General features: G+C 42.2%; 2 protein-coding genes and 1 non-coding gene across 4 annotated transcripts in view; 2 read left to right on the top strand and 1 right to left on the bottom strand.

Moving 5' to 3' along the window:
• The window catches only part of MAP2K1 (mitogen-activated protein kinase kinase 1), a 36,922-nt gene extending 31,646 nt beyond the window's left edge, over positions 1–5,276 (bottom strand). The window contains exon 1 of the mRNA XM_054077276.1: positions 5,001–5,276. Coding sequence (XP_053933251.1) covers positions 5,001–5,080 — 80 coding nt within the window. The 5' untranslated portion in view covers positions 5,081–5,276. The remainder of the gene's footprint in view (positions 1–5,000) is intronic.
• A 5,169-nt stretch (positions 5,277–10,445) lies between these two features.
• On the top strand, positions 10,446–19,196 carry TIPIN (TIMELESS interacting protein). Of its 2 annotated transcripts, none has more exons than XM_054077546.1 (8): positions 10,446–10,557; positions 11,656–11,814; positions 13,037–13,130; positions 14,048–14,123; positions 14,530–14,652; positions 15,194–15,257; positions 17,027–17,224; positions 17,450–19,196. In XM_054077546.1, exons 2-8 carry the CDS (start codon positions 11,682–11,684, stop codon positions 17,605–17,607), a joined length of 846 nt encoding a protein of 281 aa, XP_053933521.1. In that variant the 5' UTR covers positions 10,446–10,557; positions 11,656–11,681; the 3' UTR covers positions 17,608–19,196. The 2 variants fall into 2 exon arrangements, with proteins under 2 accessions (XP_053933521.1, XP_009565892.1); XM_009567597.2 differs by having other exon boundaries at positions 10,448–10,753; positions 17,450–18,653.
• On the top strand, positions 16,175–16,311 carry LOC128853414 (small Cajal body-specific RNA 14). The gene has a single exon (XR_008451975.1). It is a non-coding gene; the product is annotated as a small Cajal body-specific RNA 14 (non-coding RNA).
• Positions 19,197–19,475: the final 279 nt, after the last annotated feature.

Here is a 19,475-nt window from a genome sequence, read left to right as displayed (position 1 = left end):
ACCCTCAGCCACTCATTCCTAAGCAACCACTTCAGGTAACAGATCCTTTTAAAAATTAACTAATAAATACTGCAAATTGTCAGCCAGATCATTTCCCTGATTTAGTTCACCATGTGACTACATCTGTGCTACTGCAAGCACAAGAGGACAGTCTTCTGAAAACTCATCTGGGCTTTTCTAGGGGGTAAGTTCTCAGATCAGCACTCACATCTGCCTCACAGTGAGAGCTGAGACAAGAAAAGCTGCACCAGGGAAACACAGGCATGGCAAGGAGAGGACTTCTGAAGGAAGAGCGTGTGCAATTAAACAATTTCAATTAATTGTGAAATCCCAACTTTAACTCTGTAGAACTGGTGTTGGAAAGGGCAGAAAAGGAAAAGTGGCTGGATACATATTTACGGCTTGCACTTTCCTTGCCTTTTGTCTCACTGAAATGCAACAGCAATTATTTTTACATTCAGCTTTTATTTAACCCTCCTAAACTTATTTATGTTTTTTGAACAAAGCTAATAACATAAGAACTAAAGTAAGCCTCCATTACTTCACACTTACATTTTAAGCACAATGACAGTAAATACATAACAAGACTTGGTATCTACTGTTACCTCAGCATTAAGTGTCTTAAAATCTTTCCTACATCCATAGCTGATAGACAGCTTTTAGTTTACAAGTAAGAACAGCACAAGTCAATTTGCAGCTTGTGTTTATTTCTATACTAATTGTGTACATGTATTTGTTGAAGTTTATTCAGCTGGGGTACGCAGAAATAACTTAAGAACTCAGTAAGGCGATGCAGGCTCTTACTTTCCTCTGTTTTATTATAACACATCACATGTCCTATTAGCTTCTTAAGTATTATTAAAATGCTGTTCTAATTCAATGAAGGACTGTGCTAGGCTCATGCACATTTAAAGACAATGATATGAGTGAGCATGTTTTAATCTAAATTTGGAAGACAGTGAATAACAAAGGGTTCAGTTTTCCTGGAATTGTCTAGCATTTATGACTGCTTGCCTAAAATGCATTCTCTCTCGCATGTATTTGTTAGCTTGGTTAATCCTTCATTGGTAGGGGATAAAAAAAAAAAAAAGTTTCTGAAATGTTTTTCTTAAAAATATTTACAAGCTTGCAGTAAGTCCACATACGCGTTCAATGGAACTGCAATCCAGACACAGCCACAAAATTCCAGGACCTAATCTTCCAGAACACTACACACAAAGTTCCCCTGAAATCAACAGTATTCCACAGCAGAGCTGCCTCTCCTCAGAGACTTTGGGGTTTTAAAAAAAACAGAAAGAAATTCCCCCAAACCAAAGGCAGAAGTGACCCAGCAAGCATTAAATTAAAAAAAAAACTGCAAAAAATCTTCCTTCTGTTCATTCTGAACTCACATCCAAGAAAACTGACAAACTTCTGTTTCAGAAAGGTTTGTACATACCACAGTACAAGCCTTTATCTGACATTCGTGGACTACCTACAGCAAGCTAAAAATTACTTGCACCTTGTTCCCACCATCATTTTCCATCAAATTAACTTTCTCATTATAAACACGACCCTTCCCTCTGCTTTTACTTCTTCTGTAAAGATGCACTTACGGAATGACAGGAATTAACTTCCTTCCCAGGTGAACAAAAAGCTTACTGTAACACAGAAAGCGGCATTAGCTCAAAACCTACCCTCCTGCTTTTTGCAGAGCTTCTCCTTCATGTCCTGGTCTAGTCTGGATTTGGACAAACAGAAAACTGGGCAACAACTGTAAGATATTCAGAGGGACAGGGAGTCAGAAGTTTGAAAGGAACAGCAAGTGGAGATTTTGCTGGGTTTTTTTGGCTATTAAGCCAGTAAACGATCCCAGCACTTTCTATCAAAAGGGAAGTATTCCTTTTAGTTTTGTTTAAAGTTTGGTTGGTTGGGTTTTTTCCCCACCCCATTTTCTCTGCAAAATCTTTGCATGGGTAAAACTGTGCAGCTCCAAAAGAATCAGAATCAAATTAAACCTGCAACTGGCCAACGTTATGCTGTTTTCATTCTGATGATCAGAAGCAACACGGAGCTCAAGAGCAGCAGCACAGGTTCAGCACTTGCTGTGAGACTGCTTCTCAAAAGGAAGTGTCAAAACCAGAAGTGAAGCTCACAGCACAGGGAAATCTTTCACTAAGTTGTCTCTGCTGACCAGCAGGGTAGCTAGGGAATTGGAAGGCCTCAGAGAGAACCACAACATCCCATACAAATAATTAAAGTAATCACTACGAATAACAAAAACTGCTGTCAGGGGAAAGCATTGCGAAGTCTTCATTCAAATGTTCATATATTCAATATATTTAAATTGCAAGCACCCTATAATTCTCTTTTATACTGCCTTGTCAAGGTACAGAAAAGGAAGTCATGCAAGTGAGTATCAGGCCTCATATGCAAACTTCTTAAAGCCTTACACCTCACACTATAAGCTTTTTCTTACCCCAGTCAATGAGCTCCCATCACCAAATAAGGATGAAGGCAGAGGATGGGACAGGACTTGAAAGCAGGACATCCTGAATCATCCATCACTTCTTCTTTCATTTCCTCCCTTTCCTCTTCCTTTCTGCCAGCAAGTCAAAGTATCATATACATTCACAGAACTCAAAGTACCAGGCTTCAATATCTTAAAGCTAGCAAGGGATTCCGAGGGTCAAACAAAGAGAATGTTACAGAACCTTCCACTTCTGATAGCTATAAGCTTCCAAATACCAGTGTACGAGTACTGATGGCCAAACCATATCCTTTGATTTTGCGCCAACACTGCCTTCAGGCCTAAATAACTTCCTCTCTTCTGGATGCTTAGGTCCCTCATGCATTTACAGACAGCAATCATACCACCTTGCTCTGAATCTTCCTCAAGAGGTTCTCTTCTCTGAAAATCCAAGATTATTTGCACAGTGACAGGTTTGTGTCTAGTGGAAACAAACGAGTAACTGGAGACTTACATAGCTAAAATTCCATTATACCAGAAGAGCTCTACGAAGTGTTAATACGGTAATCCAGGATACATGGCATCCTTGAAATGCTTGACAATGTATACAGGCTGACAAACACCTCTACTGTTTGTTTCAAGCAGCAACCAAAGGGAAAAGAAAAGCACAGAAGAGGAAAGAGAAAAACAGACACAGTCTTACACAGGAAAGGTTAAAAAATCCAATATAGTTAATTTAATTCCAAAAGCATTTCCAAATTCTGATGCAATCATTCTTTGCCATTTTAAATAATTTACAATAAGGATTTAATATTAGCGGGATGAGGGGATATTTCCACAATTAATTAATTCTAGCTGTTTATAAGACAACAACAGGTTGCTGGATTTACTTTCACTAAGCTACTTCTTTTACAAATACCTGACATCTCTAAGCCTGGCAAAACCCTGGTATGATTATTATACACGACAAAAAGCAAAAGCCCGAGACACACCAACAAAACAGACCAACACACAGAACAGAAAATGAAGCAGTGGTGTAAACAGCACTCACTCCCCTGTGTCTCCACAGGTTTCCTACAAGTAGATGAGTTTCAGACATGTAAAAGCAGTTTAAAATTAATAACATTTCCTGAGTGAAGAAATAAGATATTAAATATACTGCATGTCTGGTGATTAACTTCCAGTCCCAAAATAAGTAAGTGATAGGTGTATCAGATTTATTCTATAAAACAAGACTAATATGCAATAGGGATCCGTAAAGCTTAAATCAATGTATCCATGATTACCTTGAAGAAAATCAACTAGAAGGTACTACACAAGCAAATATAAAAATAATATTTCCCCCTTATCAATCCAGAACAAAACCGGTATTAATCTTCAGACCACAACGCTTAGATTCAATCAGCAATCCCTGCCAAAGAATTTTTTTTTTAACAGCTCATCTCTCAGTTAATCACCAAGAGAGTTTGCTAGAAATGTCACAGCTGGAGTCGCTAGATTTTTTTTTAGATGTTTGGCTGCTTAAATGAGATCTAAGCCTGTCTGAAAATGTGGCAACAACGATACACGCGGAACACTTTAAAGCTAAAGACTTGAATGTCTGACTGTGGTTCGGCCTCTCATCTGCTCTGTCAGGGTGGTCAACGAGCGCAGCAGAGCTCCTTTTATGTATCCAAGAGAACACTGACTGGCCATACAGGGGCAGGAATCTGTTCTTCCACGAGGCATCTTTGTTTCACAGCTCAGTGTAAGAGCTACTCCATCACTTTAAAAATCAAGTGGTGAACGCAGACCTGTCAATCTCAAAGCAGCTCCTTTTATAACACTTTGTTACTTTGGGTGCTGGTGCTGTACCTGGGAACCAAAGTCCCATCCTCACCCAGACCTGTAAGCTCAGAGGCTCCACAGGCAACATGTAACAATCCAATGTTCAGACTGCTTTTATTCCCAAGCTCAGATCTATCTTCTACACATCTGTACAGCGATGTTTGTATGATCAAGAGGAAAGCTCAGAAGCATTTTCTCTGCACACACTCACCAATACACCCAGCATTGCGTGATAACTACTGAAAAACAGATTTACTGACAGCGGCATTAGCTTGGTTTAAAGCCAAGGAGCAGGAAAAGAAAACACCTTTCCTACACATCTGGGATTTTCAATATCCTTTCTCCCACACACACAACTGCAAAATACACTGTTGGGAATGCAATATTTGGCACTCACTAGATAATTACATAACCCAAAGATTCAGCAGACAGTCCGTAACGGACTGCAACGAGAGTTAAACAAGTTTTCCTATATTTTCCCCAGCCTGTTTACCCTTCCCCTCCGAGAGGAGCAGATTTACACCGCTCGCTCCGCCGCGGAGACTCAGCAGCTACAGCAAAAAAGGGACAGACACCCTCTGGAACCCGGAATTGGGATTTTTCGGGGCAGGAGGCCGTGCCGGTGGGCAGCAGGACGGCTCGGGAAGACGCCAGCCCGGCACCCCCGGTAGCAGTGCCCAGGCTGCGGGCAGGGGCGGCCGCCTGCGGGCTGGGCTGCACTCACTCTGCAGAGCTCGTCCCGTTGACGGCGGAGCCATCCGGAGCGGGATTGAGCTGAATCGGCCCGGGCTTCTTCTTGGGCATCTTGGCCAGCGGAGGGGGACGAACGGCGGCCAGATCCGAGGGGCTCCGTGCGGCGGAGCGGGGCTGGGGGCTCCCCCCGCGGGCAGGTGGCTGTGCGGGACCCCAGCAGCGCCGAGATCGCTCCTTCCCTCCCGATCGCAACTCCCCGAGCTCACAATGTGCCCCTTCCCCGGCCCCGCGCCTGCGCGCGCCTCCCCGCGCCGCTCCCCCTCCCACCGCCCGTGGCGCGAACGCAAGCGCCGTGGCGGGGCGCATGCGCACTACTGGCAGCGAAGTCGCGAGGAGCCCCACGCTCGCCGCCCGCTGCCAGTACCTGTGAGCGGGCGCTCCTCTCCCCAACTGGCGCGCGTGCGCGGTGCGCTCTGAGAGGCCACGCGGAGCCCTGCCCTCACCACGCACTGCCAGCACCTGCGGGGGCGTCGCCCCTCGCGCATGCGCACTGTACGCGGCGAAGCCACGTGGAGTGCTGCCCTCCCCGTGCGCTGTCCGCACCTCGTCCCGCTTCCTGCACTGTCTGACTTTATCGTAAAAGTTCTTTGGATGCTTTTGGGGGTGTTCATTAAAATAGCCGCTTCCAACAAGCGGAAGGAAGTCTGAGGGGAGACCTCATTGCTTTCTACAGCTGCCTAAAAGGAGTTTGTAGCGAGGTGGGGGTTGGTGGCATTTGTTACTGTAGGAATAAGTGTAAGCATTTCTCTTCCTGCACAACAATGCCCTGTGTTATCACTTCTAGAGAGAAACCGTCTGAAAAACATGAAGTTTGTTTTCAGAAAGTAAAATTACTTCATAGAATCATAGAATCACTTGGTTGGAAAAGACCTTTGAGATCGCGGAGTCCAACAGTACCAACCCACTACTAAACCAGCTCCCTGAGCACCTCGTCTACCCAGGTTTTTAGTCTCTCCAGGGATGGGGGCTCCACCGCCTCCCTGGGCAGTCTCTGCCAGTGCCTAAGAACCCTTTCAGTGAAGAAAGTTTTCCTGATGTCTAATCTGAACATGCCCTGACGCACCTTGAAGCCATTTCATCTCATCCTATCACCTGTCACTAGGGAGAGGAGACCAGCACCCACCTCGCTACAACCTCCTTTCAGGCAGTTGAAGACGGTTACATGGTCTCCCTTCTTCGTCCTTTTTTCCAGGCTAAACAGCGCCAGTTCCCTTGGCTGGTCCCCATAAACCTTGTTCTCCAGCCCTTTCCTGAGCTCTGTTCCCCTTCTCTGGCTGAGCTCCAGCCCCTCAAATGTTCCTCTTGTAGTGAAGGGCCCAAAACTAGACACAGTATTCAAGGTGTGAGCCTAGGTGAGAGTCACAAAACTGACTCTAATTTAGTCCAAACCACAACAGGGTTGTTCTCCCTGGCAACCAGTGACAGGACAATGGGAAATGGCCTTGAATTGCACCATGTAGGGGAAGTTTAGGTTCAATATTAGGAATTTCTTTACTGAAAGTGTTGTCAAGCATCTGAAGAGGCTGACCAGGTTGGTGGTTGAGTCACCATCCTTGGAGGAGTTTAAAAGATAAGTCATACTTGGGGACATGGTCTGGTGGCAGACTTAGCAGGGCTGAATTGATGATTGGGCTCGGTTATCTGAAAGGTCTTTTCCAACTGAAACCATTCTGTGAGTCTGTCTCATTGCAGTCATTAACGAACCCCAATGAGGAAACTGCTGTATTCCTAATTAAAATCCACCTCAGCTGGGGCGCTAACGGCAGCTAAATTTTTGCCAAAGTAAATGCCTAAATTAAAAACGGAAAGGGAGGACTGTAGTTACAGAACTGTGCATTATGAATACGAAAATGAGAATGAAATGCCCTCACTGCTTTTGTCAAAGCATGGCTTTTTTCCATTCACACAACTGTGTGCAAGGAATGCAAGGACTCCTTTGTCTGAAACGCTGAAGTCCTTCACAAAGAACTTGAGAGTATTAGGCAGGTATTGAACGCACAATTACTGTATATGCACTGTATCATTGCAGTTGCACTGTGCTGTAATTGCCCACACGAGTTACACAACCATGGTTATTCTACTGTGGTGCAAAGTTTGGCCTCTTTTTTCTCTGAAAAGATACTGCAAGGAAGTTTTTACTTTCTTTTAAATATTCAGACTGAACAAAGAAGAATTTCAGTTATGAATCATGAATTGTCGTATAGAGTTTGATTTCTTTTTCTCCCTGTAACATTGTTTTTCTCCATCAGAAGAAATCCTACATAAACAGATGAATAACTGGACACATCTACTGAAAACTGAGGTTTCAGTATGCAGAAGTTTTGAACTGTGGCAATAAAGAAGTGTGGATCACATTGCCTCCACTGACATTAGAATCACGAGCTCCGTAACAAAACTTATATTCTAAGTACTCTGTACAGAGAACCACTCTGAATCCCATGTTTTAAATTTTTGAGGTTTGCAGCAGAATATTTTTAATCACAGTAGGCATTAATGCTTCCCTATATATTATGTGAAAATGCTTTATCATTCCCAACATCTTACACATTTTTAAAGGTTAAAAGATTAATTATCATTTTCAGAGCTTTGCCGTTGCAAGACGAGCTCCTTTCATCCAATTCCAGCTATTAAGAAGTAGCTCCCTCCTCTGGAGCACTTTATACCGGCACTGCAAACACTGTAGAATCTTTGAAAAATTACTTAATTCACTTTGTTGGAGTCATTTGACCTACAGCACGACAACAAAGATATTTTGAATTGACTGAATATAGAAATGAAGTCACTCTGAGTTCCTTGGGTACTATGGTACCCCGGGGACCTCAGAGAGACACAAGAGCTGTGTGGGCTCTGAGACCTTGTTTGGGTTTAGTTGCTGTTGATTCTTTATAATGACTGTCACACTGATTTCTACAAGAATACTGAATGATCAGGATTTTTGTTATATGATTATACAACTCATTTAAAATGTTTCAAGATCATTGTAGGTTGGTTTGAACTTCTGTAAACCAAACAGTCTTAACTTCAGTGCATTGCAACTAGAATTGAGGCTTATTTCCCCAGCCAAAACACAACACGTGTTTTGGGAACTGGAATATTCCCTGTGGAAGGAACTGCGTTTTGCTTTACTAACAGGTGTTTCTGGAGGTGGATTGCAGAGGAAAAGATGAAGAAGAAATAGAAGGTAGTGTAATTTCTCTTCTGAGCAGGGAGACTTTCTGATTTATTGATTCTATCACTGCTTGGAGTAACAGAAATGGAACAAAGCAGCTTGTCTTCATTACCACTTTTGTCTCTCTTGAAACCTGAATTTTGTTTAGTTTCTTGCATGACAAGAAAATATGATGACTGTATAGATTTAATTGCATTACTAAGTTAGCCCAACTTTTAAAACTCAAATGCCACAATAAGCTGCATATTTGCTGCCAAAACATATGCATGCAAACTTTTATTTGTAAGATTTAATACTTCTTCATCTATTTAGTGGTTAACAAAGCAATTTAAGGAAATAAATATTCCAATAAGGAAAGGAATTTAATAAGCCTGATTCAAATGTGATTGAAATTGGCCAACAGGATCAAAAATTATTAGAAGGGGGCTGACAGAGTTTCAAGCAGTCAGAGACCACACCCTGTCTTGCATGTCTTGTGTTCCTCAAGAAGCAGGAATTGAAAAGAATACCATGGATCTGAACAGAATCTTAAATGTTTAGTAATATACTAAAAGCTTAGAAATTAATGTTTAAGACAACAGTATAATATGAAACATAATTAGATTAGCAAGGTAGAAATCACAGATAGATAGCTGAAGTTTGCTTAGTCCAGAAGACACGATCTCTCACTAACACAGCTATGACAGTACCAGTTCTGCCAAGGGTTTCTTGTGTGAACAGCTTTGCCAACACAATACTTGGATGGTTTTTGCAGAACAAGTACTGCTCCCATAGGAGTAAACCCCTTCAAACATAAAGCAGCCAATTATCCATTTTACAGATTTGCTTTGTCGTATATTACGTGTAAAGTAAAACAGGAAATGAGACTGAAGTATAAAATAAGGTCCTAATTTTCTGCAGTTTTTCTAATGAAATTACGCTATTCAATACAGAAAGAAACAAGCAATATTTCCAATTCATCTGAACTAGAAACCAGAAGTGTTTTCTAGAATACAGGCAATCCATGTTGTTGGTTTTTTTCCCCTGACTTATTACTTTATCAGCATGTGGCTGGTTATTTATTTCCTGAGGAAAAACAACAATAATCAATGCCTGCCAGTGTATGCTTTTAATTTAAACAGGAACACAGGACTGGAAAGAACCACTTAGGTTACAAGTCCAGTCTCTGATTAAACACTTCAAAAATATTGATTAATCGAAGTTGCATAAATATGGTAGGTTTCATAACACTGCACTCCTCTGCAGAGATTGTAAGTGATCTTCTGCTTGAACCTTTGTATAGTGTTTTTTATTGCTTTCCAGTACTTTTTTTGTAATTGTTACCTACCTGTTCCAGCAGAGACAACCCAAACCATTCCATGATTCTATGATTTTCCATATCACCAGCAGCATTTCCTGAGCAGGTGATGCTACACAAATCTCACCGGGAGAGCAGGGAAAGGTATGCGATACACAAAGTAGTTATTGTGGAACAGGTGGAATATTGCTGGAAAGGGTCCAGAGGAGCCTACGAGGATGATCAAAGGGCTGGAGCACCTTCTATGAGAGGACAAGCTGAGAGAGTTGGGGTTGTTCAGCCTGGGGAAGAGAGGACTCCAAGGCAGTTGCTTTCTAAACTCCGAAATGAGTCTTAAGAGAGTTTATTTGCTGACATTTTCGGTATCATCCCCATCTCTAAGGCACGGTCAGGCAGAGTTAGAGCCAGCTCCGAATGAGGAAGAGATTGGACTGTTGTGAAGTTCATAACAACATTAAAATGAGACCTCAGAAAGTGACAGAATGTGTATAAGATATCCGGGAAAATTTCTACACAAGCACGAGTGAGAAATCCCTTCTGTGCCAGCTCCTGCCTGGCTGCACACTATCCATGGGGATCGCTCCCCCGTGCTGCCCAGCCCTGATGAAGGGCGCTTGCTTTGTAGAACTCCAAAACCAGTCTTAGAGAATTTATTTGCGGGCATTTTCAGTGTCACGTAGGTCTTTGAGCAACCTGATCCAGCGGGAAGTGTCTCTGCCCGTGGCAGCGGGGTCGGAACTGGATGGTCTTTGCGGTCCCTTCCAACCCAAACCATTCCATCACTTTATGATTTTCGGTATCACCAGCCGCGTTTGCACAAATCCCACGGGAGAGGGAAGAAAGAGGCGCCTCCCCCACCCCCACCCCCACCACCCCCGGAATCGCCTCAAGCTTTTGGCGCCAAAAGCGCCGCCGCGCGTGATCTCGCGAGAATTGGGCCTCTCGCGCGATGCGGGCGCTGAGAGGCGGGAGCGCTCCGCTGTGAGGGGAGCGGCTCCTCCGCGCCCCGCAGAGCCGCGTGGGTCCTTTGCTGTGCCTTCCACGGCCTCTCCAGCCTCCCAGGTCAGCCTGGGCAGAGCTGCCCGGCGCCTTCGCGGTGGGGAAGCCGGGAGAGGGGCGGCTTTTCCGAAAAAGAGCCGTCCCGGAACGTGGGGAGAGCGGGCCGCCCCGCGCCCTCCCGTGCCCCGAAGTGGCCGGCGCTGGGTTTGTTGAAGGAGCCGGGAAAGGGAGCCCTTCTCCAGAGCGCCTTTCCGGGAGGGTAAGCTGTGAACCCGAGGAATCCGCACCCATAGTGTTTGATAAGTGAGGGTGTGAGGAGAAAAACAGCTGCCCTAATAAGTGCTTTGGGTGGAAATCCAGTTCTCTTGTGTTATGTCCCACTTGGGCAGCTTGATCAGGTGGGACATGTCCCGTCCGTGTCAGGGAGGTTGGAACTGGGTGATCTTTAAGGTCCCTTCCAACCCAAACTACTCTATAGTTCTATGGTTCTGTGATTCCTGTGACTGCCACTCCCAAGTAAAATTTAGTTGAAACGTGACAAACTCTTATTTTATTCAGCCTAGCAAGGCTGGATCAAGTCATCCATCCATATGGTATCTTAATTTGTATGACTGTTTTTTGGGAGAGGGGAGCCCTCCTGCAGACCACCTTTCCAGGCAGGTAAGCTGTCAGTCAGGGATGGCCAAGGGAAGCTGTGGCTGCCCCATCCCTGGAAGTGTCCAAGGCCAGGCTGGATGGGGCTTTGAGCAGCCTGATTCAGTAGCAGGGAGTGGAACTGGATGGACTTTTAAGGTTCCTTCCAACCCAAACCATTCTGTGATAATGACCCTGCACCCTGTAGTCTTTGATAAGCAAGGATGTGAGTGGGAAAGAGCTGCACTGATAAGTACTTTGGGTAGAAACCCATTTCTTCTGCTTTATTCCCGTGACTCATGCCTGCCATCCTCAAATTTGAGTAAAAACATAACAAGCCTAGTGAGACTGGTTGGTGTCATCCATTCCTGTGGTATCTGTTAATTTGTGTAGTTCTGTGTTTTCTGGCTGGCAAATCTATTTCTGTAAAAGCTGTAGACGCAGTGTATATTACTGATGCTTAGCTGCTTCCCTGGGAGCCTGTTCTTCTTGCTGCTTCTCTTTAAATCTATTTGGTGTTTCCTTCAGGAGGGAGCAAAAGTTTATCTGCAGTGATGATGGATCCTTTGGAGAACAACTTGTTTGATCTTCCTGATTATGAGAATACTGAAGATGAAACATTCCCACCTCTTCCGCCTCCAGCCTCTCCAGGAAGAGATGATGTTGAATGGGCTCAAGCTAATGGAGGTGAACACCTGTGACCCCTAAAGATCTTGTATTGCAGCATAGGCAATGACATGCTGTGCAATCAACATTACTGGTGGCGTACTTCACTGCCTTGAGTTTACTGCGTAAAAATAGTCTTGCATAGATAAAAATGCAATGCGTAAATTTAAATTTGTATTGATTCTGTGTTCCTGAGCTTGTTGAAAAAGTTCAAATGCAAATTCATGCAAATAAATCTTTATAAAATTCAAGCTCTTCTGACAAAACATTGATAAAGGTAACTGAACAGTGGTGATCCATAGTTACCCTTTATGACTTGGATCTTAGAAGAGGAATGAGTGATGCATATAGTATTCCATGGAGATGTTGTTAGATTTTATACAGCATGTGACCTAGGAAAAATTGAAGACACTTCAGGACATTAAAACTTAAGTATTTGTATTTGAAAAGATCTGTGACTGAACAAGCTAATAGAAATTACAAAGATTTCATTTTAACTTTTGTTTACCTTCTACTCCTATTTGCCTGTAGTGTTAAACATGTATATTCCTTGATGTCTGTACTGTATGTTCACTAGGAAAAAGGATTTTGGATAGATTTAATTACTTGATACATGAAAGGGAGGACAACTTCTGGATTTCAAAGTAGGAAAAAGTAAGCCAAGAAATCAGTGTGATAACTAATTGCTAGCTCTGAGATGAGATGAGATGGGCAGTGGTGTCTTGTTTGTTGCATACTGGCCCTAATTAAAAAGTGCACAGACTTTGGTTCTTAGAAGACAAATTGATTGTGGTCATATGTCAGCTCTTTCTCTATTATTTTGAAGGTGGTGCTGGTATTTTAGTTCTGTCTTTCAGATCCACTAGTGTGAATTCTGGGACATGCCTGTCAAATTATGTTTATTGATAATTTGAGTTCTTAGCTTTTAGAAGCAGCGTCTACTTTCAACACGTTCTCATCAGAAATACAATAGAAAAGTTCTAAAATTAGGTTCCCTGAAAGAGGAATTTCCTACTTTGTTTGCAAGGTTGATTCTTCAGTATATTTTGAAGGGGCAACGTTATTTGTAATCTGTCTTGTGGGAGAAGCAAGGTGAAATTTGCACATTTGGAGTACCATACCTGCAATGGAATACTTTTGACTGTTGCCTTTTTGATGGTGTGGAAGCGTAAAATTTACATTATATAATTCTAGTTGATGTCTTTTGGAATGTATACTTAAAATATGTTATTTTTTTTGTTAGAACCAGATGAAAACCAGCAGTCACAGCCAAAGGATTCTGCTGCAGCTCCACGAAAAGCAGTGAAAAGACCAATGCCTAAACTAGATGCCCAGAGGTAATGTTTTAGAGAATATTTCTTTCTGTGGTGAATTTGGATTTTGGCTGTAGGGGAATGGCCGAGGTCACTGTAATCCCTGCTTGGTCATAGCCAAGGTGAAGATCGAGAGGTTTGGAGATGAAAGTGGCTATTGCGTGCTGTAGCTCAGACTTTTTATTCCTTGCTTACCTGTGTAATGCCATTACTGGCCCAACTTTCTTTAAGTCTCTTTGGGACTTAGTACGCAACTAATAATTTAAGGTATATTTATTATTCATACATAGGACCCTTCCAGCTGAATCTTTATTTTACTTCAGACATAGTACTGTAGATTTCTTTCTTCAGTACTTCAAAATAAAACCTCAATATAATGGTGACTGTAAGGTGGTACTTGCATCTGGGTCAAGTGCAAACTGGATAAACTGTATATAGGTAAAGGATTTTAATATTTTCTTTGCTGCTATCACTAAAACTGGTGTAAGTTCTTTATAAGCAAGGGAAAGAATCTGAGCTTTTAGTTTCTTCCATTTTAAATACACTGATTAAGTCAGCGATACCACAGATGGATGCTCTGGTCACACATCTAACTAGTTTTACTTGGCCAATATAGATAGTAGAACTGAACATTCAGTTTTCTTCCCATGTAATCAGAAGGAAAAAGCTCCTTACGTTAGGAATAAACATATGATGAATCAAAAAAAAAAAACCTCTTGGGTCTTGTAGCAGCCTTTATCCTATTTTGTGTGTTTTCTTAATGACTTCTAATTCTGTACATCTTTCAAATAGAACTCTGTGACTTTAGGCTATTTAAAGGAGTGTGGAGTTTTTTCTGTGTGCTTTTTGGGGGGATCTGGGGGTAGTTATTTTTGCTGGTTTTGTTAATTAGAAGAATAAAGTATGGGTTTCAAATAACTTCACCCACTTCCTATTACCAGGTTAATTTCAGAAAGAGGCCTTCCGGCCCTGAGACACATGTTCGACAATGTAAAGTTCAAGGGTAAAGGGCATGAGGTAAGATATAGTGAGCTTTGTTTTGTTTCCTGGGAAGTTCATCTTGATCTGATAGATTGCTGCCCTCTTATATGGGGAGAATTGATATTACACTCTGGTCAGCCACCTTTCTGGCAGGATTTGAGCAGATCTTGATGGTTTTGTAAATTAATTTGTAAATGTACAAATAAACAAACATGAATGCAAGTACTTTTCCTGAAATCACACTGCTGTTCTCATATCTTGAAATTGCACTTACAGACTTGTTTGTGGGATAAAGGCTACCCACGCATTCACATCACTGAAATTTTCAAGAGACTTCCAAGCTACAGATGCTTAATATTTTCAGAACTGTTACTGTGCGGTTTCCCTCTGCAATCTGGCTTGATGAACTCTTACTACCTGGAGATCTTGTTTTGTGCTCTAGGCAGAAGACCTGAAGACACTCATGCGACATATGGAACACTGGGCTCACAGACTGTTTCCAAAACTGCAGTTTGAGGATTTTATTGGCAGAGTAGAGTCTTTGGGAAACAAAAAGGAAGTTCAGGTAGGTATTGTTCCTGTCAGATCCTTTTCATGCAGTACTGAGTAGTGTAAGAGGTAGGTTTAGGAAAGTGGTTATGAAACAAAAGAAGGTTTAAATTGTGCATACTGCTAAGGAGTATAGTGTAATTTTAATTAATTTCTATATCTTTAAACAAAAGCTCTTTCCTGTATTTGAAGTATTTAAGTTTACATTTAGATATAGCCTTTTTTAATTAGAAATAGTACTTCAGAAAATTGGCTACAGCTCATTCAGGACATCTTTTAACGAAAGTAACTTGCTTAAGAGTGCTTGAACTGGTTGGGTTTGGGTGTTTTCTTTGTTTGATTTTTAACATTTCAACCTGCAAAAGAAGATTTACGAAGAATGTTGCTTCAGCTGGCTAGGTGATAGGTGAGGGACTTTTAATGATCCACATCATTAAAAGTTGTGGGTCAAAGACACATAATGAAAGGAGTATTTTTTTTCAGTGTACAGAGAAATTAGGAGTAATATTAGATTTTGTTACAGATTAAATACCAGTATTTTAACTTCTTATTTGCAGACCTGCCTAAAGCGGATTAGACTTGATCTTCCTATTTTGCATGAAGACTTTGCAAATAATGAAGGTATGTTTGTGATGCTGTTTGTTCTCTAGTTCAGTGCTTAAAATTATTTTACTTACCCTCCTACTGACCAGGAATCAGTGATCATTATACATTTTTCTAACATAGAAAAAACTGGTGAGTGTTCCTCCACTTCAAAACCAAGCTCTGTGAGACTTAGGATTACAAAACTGATCTGGTACTTCAACTAAAATGCTACATACGTAGAGAAATAAATAATTGTGCATGGTATACAGCAAGGAAATGGAAAATGGGTATTTTTACCAGCATTGCTAGAAATATTCTTTCAAAAAACCACCACAGCTGCAGTTCGTAGATGAACACACTGGTTTGTGTTGTACTTCTATGAGCATGTACTTAGAAGAGCTCTTGGATCTTGCTAATGCAGAAATTAAAGACCCATTACACTGCTTATACTACCAGTTGTTACAGTGCAGTCAGGGTGTAGTATCTTTGATAGAGAAAGTACTTAGGAATGTGTGTGCACCGTTATGTGTGTGTGCCAGTCTTGGTGCATGCTACTCTTGAGTATTTCTTCTTCCAATATCAAAATCCACTTAACAGCAAATAATTTCAGAGTCTTTCCCAATCAGATGATGTTTTAGACTAGAAATAAAGATTTATTTATTTATTTTTTTAATAAAAAGTGGGAGCAGAGTTTACCTGGTAGTTTGAAAGGAACTTTGTTAGCAGAAATGAGAGAATTCTACTTGTTCCCAAGGTCCTTTACAGGTGTTCACATTTTCACTGTGGGTGTCTTTCAAAACAGCTGTCCTGTCTACCTGTTGTCCATTGTGTCTTCATGGGAACATCAGCCTCTGGATAAGCCAGTGCTCTGGGAGGGTGTTGTGGTGGATGAGCTACCCAATGGGAGAACCTTGGCTTCCCTGTGAGAATGACCTTAGGGCAGTTTGGGACATGTGGCTGTCTTCCCTGTTGGCTGCATTTGCTAGAAATGGAATGGAGCCGTCAGCAGCCACAAACAGCAAAGCAAATGGTTCCTGCCGACAGTGTCTGTAGAGTTATCAGATTTATCTGTGCGATGGTTCCATACATTTGTGTGTAGATGAGGTGCTGATCTGTCCTTGAACCCTGTTAGCAAGTGTACTGCTACAACTGGTCAGTCTTCAGCTGAAAAACTTGAGTAATAATCTGAAAGTCTTGAAATACAAACTCAGGCTAGGGAAAAACTCTTGAAAGAGTGCTCTGCTTCTCTGTTGCTGGGTGAAGTTTGTCTAACTGAGCTGGACTGCCTCATCTTGCATATTTTATTGCTGCCAAATGAGTAAATATTTCATAATAGTAGCACAATGAATTCAAAACTGACCATTCAATATCTGTGTTTGAACATCTGTCTCCCATAACTAGTCCTTCCACTTCCCAAAGGACAGTTCTGTATTAGTAAGGGTAGGAAGAAAATTATCTGGCCTTTCAGCAAGAATTGCCTGAATTTACCCTCATCCTTTGAAGCACAGCTCATGATTGCTAACATGGTACACAAAGCTATCTCTAGATCCAGGAATTGATTATTGTTGCGTCTTTGGGTTCTCTGATAAGCAGTTGTTGTATACTTTAAATATCGGGTATGTGGGCCCAGGCAGAAATTTGCCTGTTACAACCAAATTACAGAGTGACCTTTAGCTGTCAATACAACTTTAAAACGTAGGATGTAGAAATGCTTTAAAAGTATTCTCTTGTCAGATACTCAGCAGTAGATATCACTGAATTCCAAGTGTTGATTTCTGACCCTCTTCCCCCTCCTTTTTAACCAGATGGTGGAGGAGGAAACAAAGGACTGGATGCAGCCACTGAAGATGTACGTTCCTGCTCTGGAAATGCAGAAGATCTAAATTCTCCGTCTGGTACAACTCTCACGGAAGAGCAACAAGAGCGAATCAAGAAGAACAGGCAGCTAGCCTTGGAACGTAGGCAAGCCAAGATGCAGTGTAACAGCCAGTCACAACACAATGGTAATCAGCTCTGTAACTTCAGTGTTAATGTTAGTCTTCCTGTAGTTATACCTCTCTCTACTTGTGCCAAGTTGTCATAGCTTTTTCTTTGAAATGAAACTCCACTCACTGTTAATCTCTGGAGCTGGCTTTCCTGCAGGTGGTGGTTCTGGTGATAGAGAGCACAGTTATGCACACAGCAAGTGTTTTCTTACGCTAGGAAACTGTTCATTTGTTTTTCAACAGAGCTTTCCTCTAGTTATTTGGAAGAGGAGTTTAATACCCCAATTGCAGAGGATCCCACTGACCTTATTGAAGACGCTCAAACTGCCACAACTGTGGCTGCTGTTCCAGAAGCTGAAGATGGAGACAGAGAATGGGAATGTGCCAGTGAAAAGCAATAACTATTCCCCGTGCTTTGAATGACTTTCTTGACAAAAAGACACAATATTTTAAGTGCTATTTTTCTATCAAAATGTTGCTTGCTCTTTATGCTTTGACTCCAGAAGCTCCACTGAAGTCTTTACTGTGACATCTGTGTAGCTGGACAGGATGCTTGTCTGGAAACTGCAGATGAGCAACTCCACACACCAGGAAGCAGAACAAAAGTTCTTCATCTGCATTTGGGACATCCCTCCTGGACATTCTTTAGGAAAAGTTAGTGAGACTTTTTTACCTATTTTGAACTTTGTTTACAACTGATGTCAAACTGAACTGACTGGGATATTTGCAAGGGAAGTTTCTGATAAAGGTGGGTTTACTTTTTTTAATAGAGGTTGTCTATAATAACAGGTAAGGATGTGCCTGAACAGGTCTTCTAACCAAGTACTTGTATCTTGTTCTTATAAAATGGAAGCCATTAAATTTCAGAAGTCAAACCTGAACTTTTTGTACAAGGCTGCTACAACTCTGGACCTCCACTTCCCCTGTGCTAGTCAAACAGCTCTTCAGACCAGTCCAGCCAGCAGGGGAACAGGCTTTGGCTTTGACCAAATCTGTTACCTTCCTTCAGCTGACTTTGTTCTGTCTTGAATCTGTCTTTCATCTGCTTTTTACACTGTTGCTTTTCCTTACATAGTAGCTCTTCTCTTGTGGAACGAACAAGAATCACTGTAGCTGTAAGGCACTCTCCACTAGCACAGGGCAGACTTCATAACAAACTAAACATCTAGAAACTGAATGTAGACAAGAGCAGCACTTGCAGCAGATGAAATAAGTTCACATCAACGGGTGTTACTTCGTCAGATGTGGAGCTGGGGGATTTTTATAAAGATTCGGTATTCTAGATCAGTGTGAAGGACTTAACTTTTTAGGTCCCTGTAGCTATGAATTAAACTCACTAATGTATAGTGGAAGATAGCCAACAGCTGTAGGAAAGGGAGGTTTTGAGAACTGAATTTATGAATAACAGGGGAAAGTAATGTTCTGAATGATAGTTAAAAGAATTTACCTCTCTGTCTTTCACAGAATTGTTTAGATTCTTAGCCCTCCTTTTGCTCCTGATGTATTTATGGAAAAATTTATTGGATTTTTTTTGTGCCAGTAGCCAGAGTAAGTTCTAGCTGGGCTTTGGCCCTTCTGACTTTCTCCCTGTATGACTTCACAACATCTTTGTAGTCCTCTTGAGTTGCCATCTCTTCTTCCAAAGGCAATAAATTTTTTTTTTTTGTTTTTCCTTCTGAGTTCTACCCAGAGCTCTGAGTTCAGCTAGGCCAGCGGTTTTCCCCATTGGCTTGTCTTCTGGCACATGGGAACAGCCTGCTCCTGCACCTGTAAGACTTTTCTTGAAGCTTGTCCAGCCCTTCAGGGCTGCCTCCCAGGGAATGCCAGCTGCTGTGCTCCTAAACAGGCCCAAGTCTGCCTTCCAGCAGTCCATGGGGGCTGTTGTGCTGGCCCCTCCCTCACATCTCCAAGAATAAAAACACTTTCCTATGATCACCTGCCAAAGGCAGCTTCCAGCCATCCCATCACCCACTAGTCCTTCTCTGTTAGTGAACGGGTCCTGCTGCCTTCCTATACTGTTTCCTCTCTGCTGTGCTGTATTCCCAGCAGACATCTGGTAGGTTGAAGCCCCCCCCACCCCGCTTCCCCTCGAGAACAAGGGCTAGCCGTGCTGTTTACAGAGTAATTCACCTCCCTCCTCACTCTGCCATATCTGCCTTGGCTTTCCCCCTGCTCCTTACCCATGAACACTTCAACCCTGTTGTCACCATCATTAAGCTCCAGCCAATCCAAACCCTCCGTAACATAGAGGGTACCCCACTACCTCTCC

This window comes from Cuculus canorus, chromosome 12 (genome assembly GCF_017976375.1).
Source record: "Cuculus canorus isolate bCucCan1 chromosome 12, bCucCan1.pri, whole genome shotgun sequence".
Classification (NCBI taxonomy): domain Eukaryota; kingdom Metazoa; phylum Chordata; class Aves; order Cuculiformes; family Cuculidae; genus Cuculus; species Cuculus canorus.
The sequence above is the reverse complement of the archived record's forward strand: the minus strand, read 5'-3'. Positions and strand labels throughout refer to the sequence as shown.

Bases quoted from the DNA above. Each gene is read 5' to 3' on its own strand.
- TIPIN (XM_054077546.1), top strand. From the start codon at position 11,682: ATGATGGATCCTTTGGAGAACAACTTGTTTGATCTTCCTGATTATGAG. The intron at 14,124-14,529 runs GTAAGATATAGT...TTTGTGCTCTAG, and splicing joins TCAAGGGTAAAGGGCATGAG to GCAGAAGACCTGAAGACACT. The intron at 15,258-17,026 runs GTATGTTTGTGA...CTTTTTAACCAG, and splicing joins AGACTTTGCAAATAATGAAG to ATGGTGGAGGAGGAAACAAA.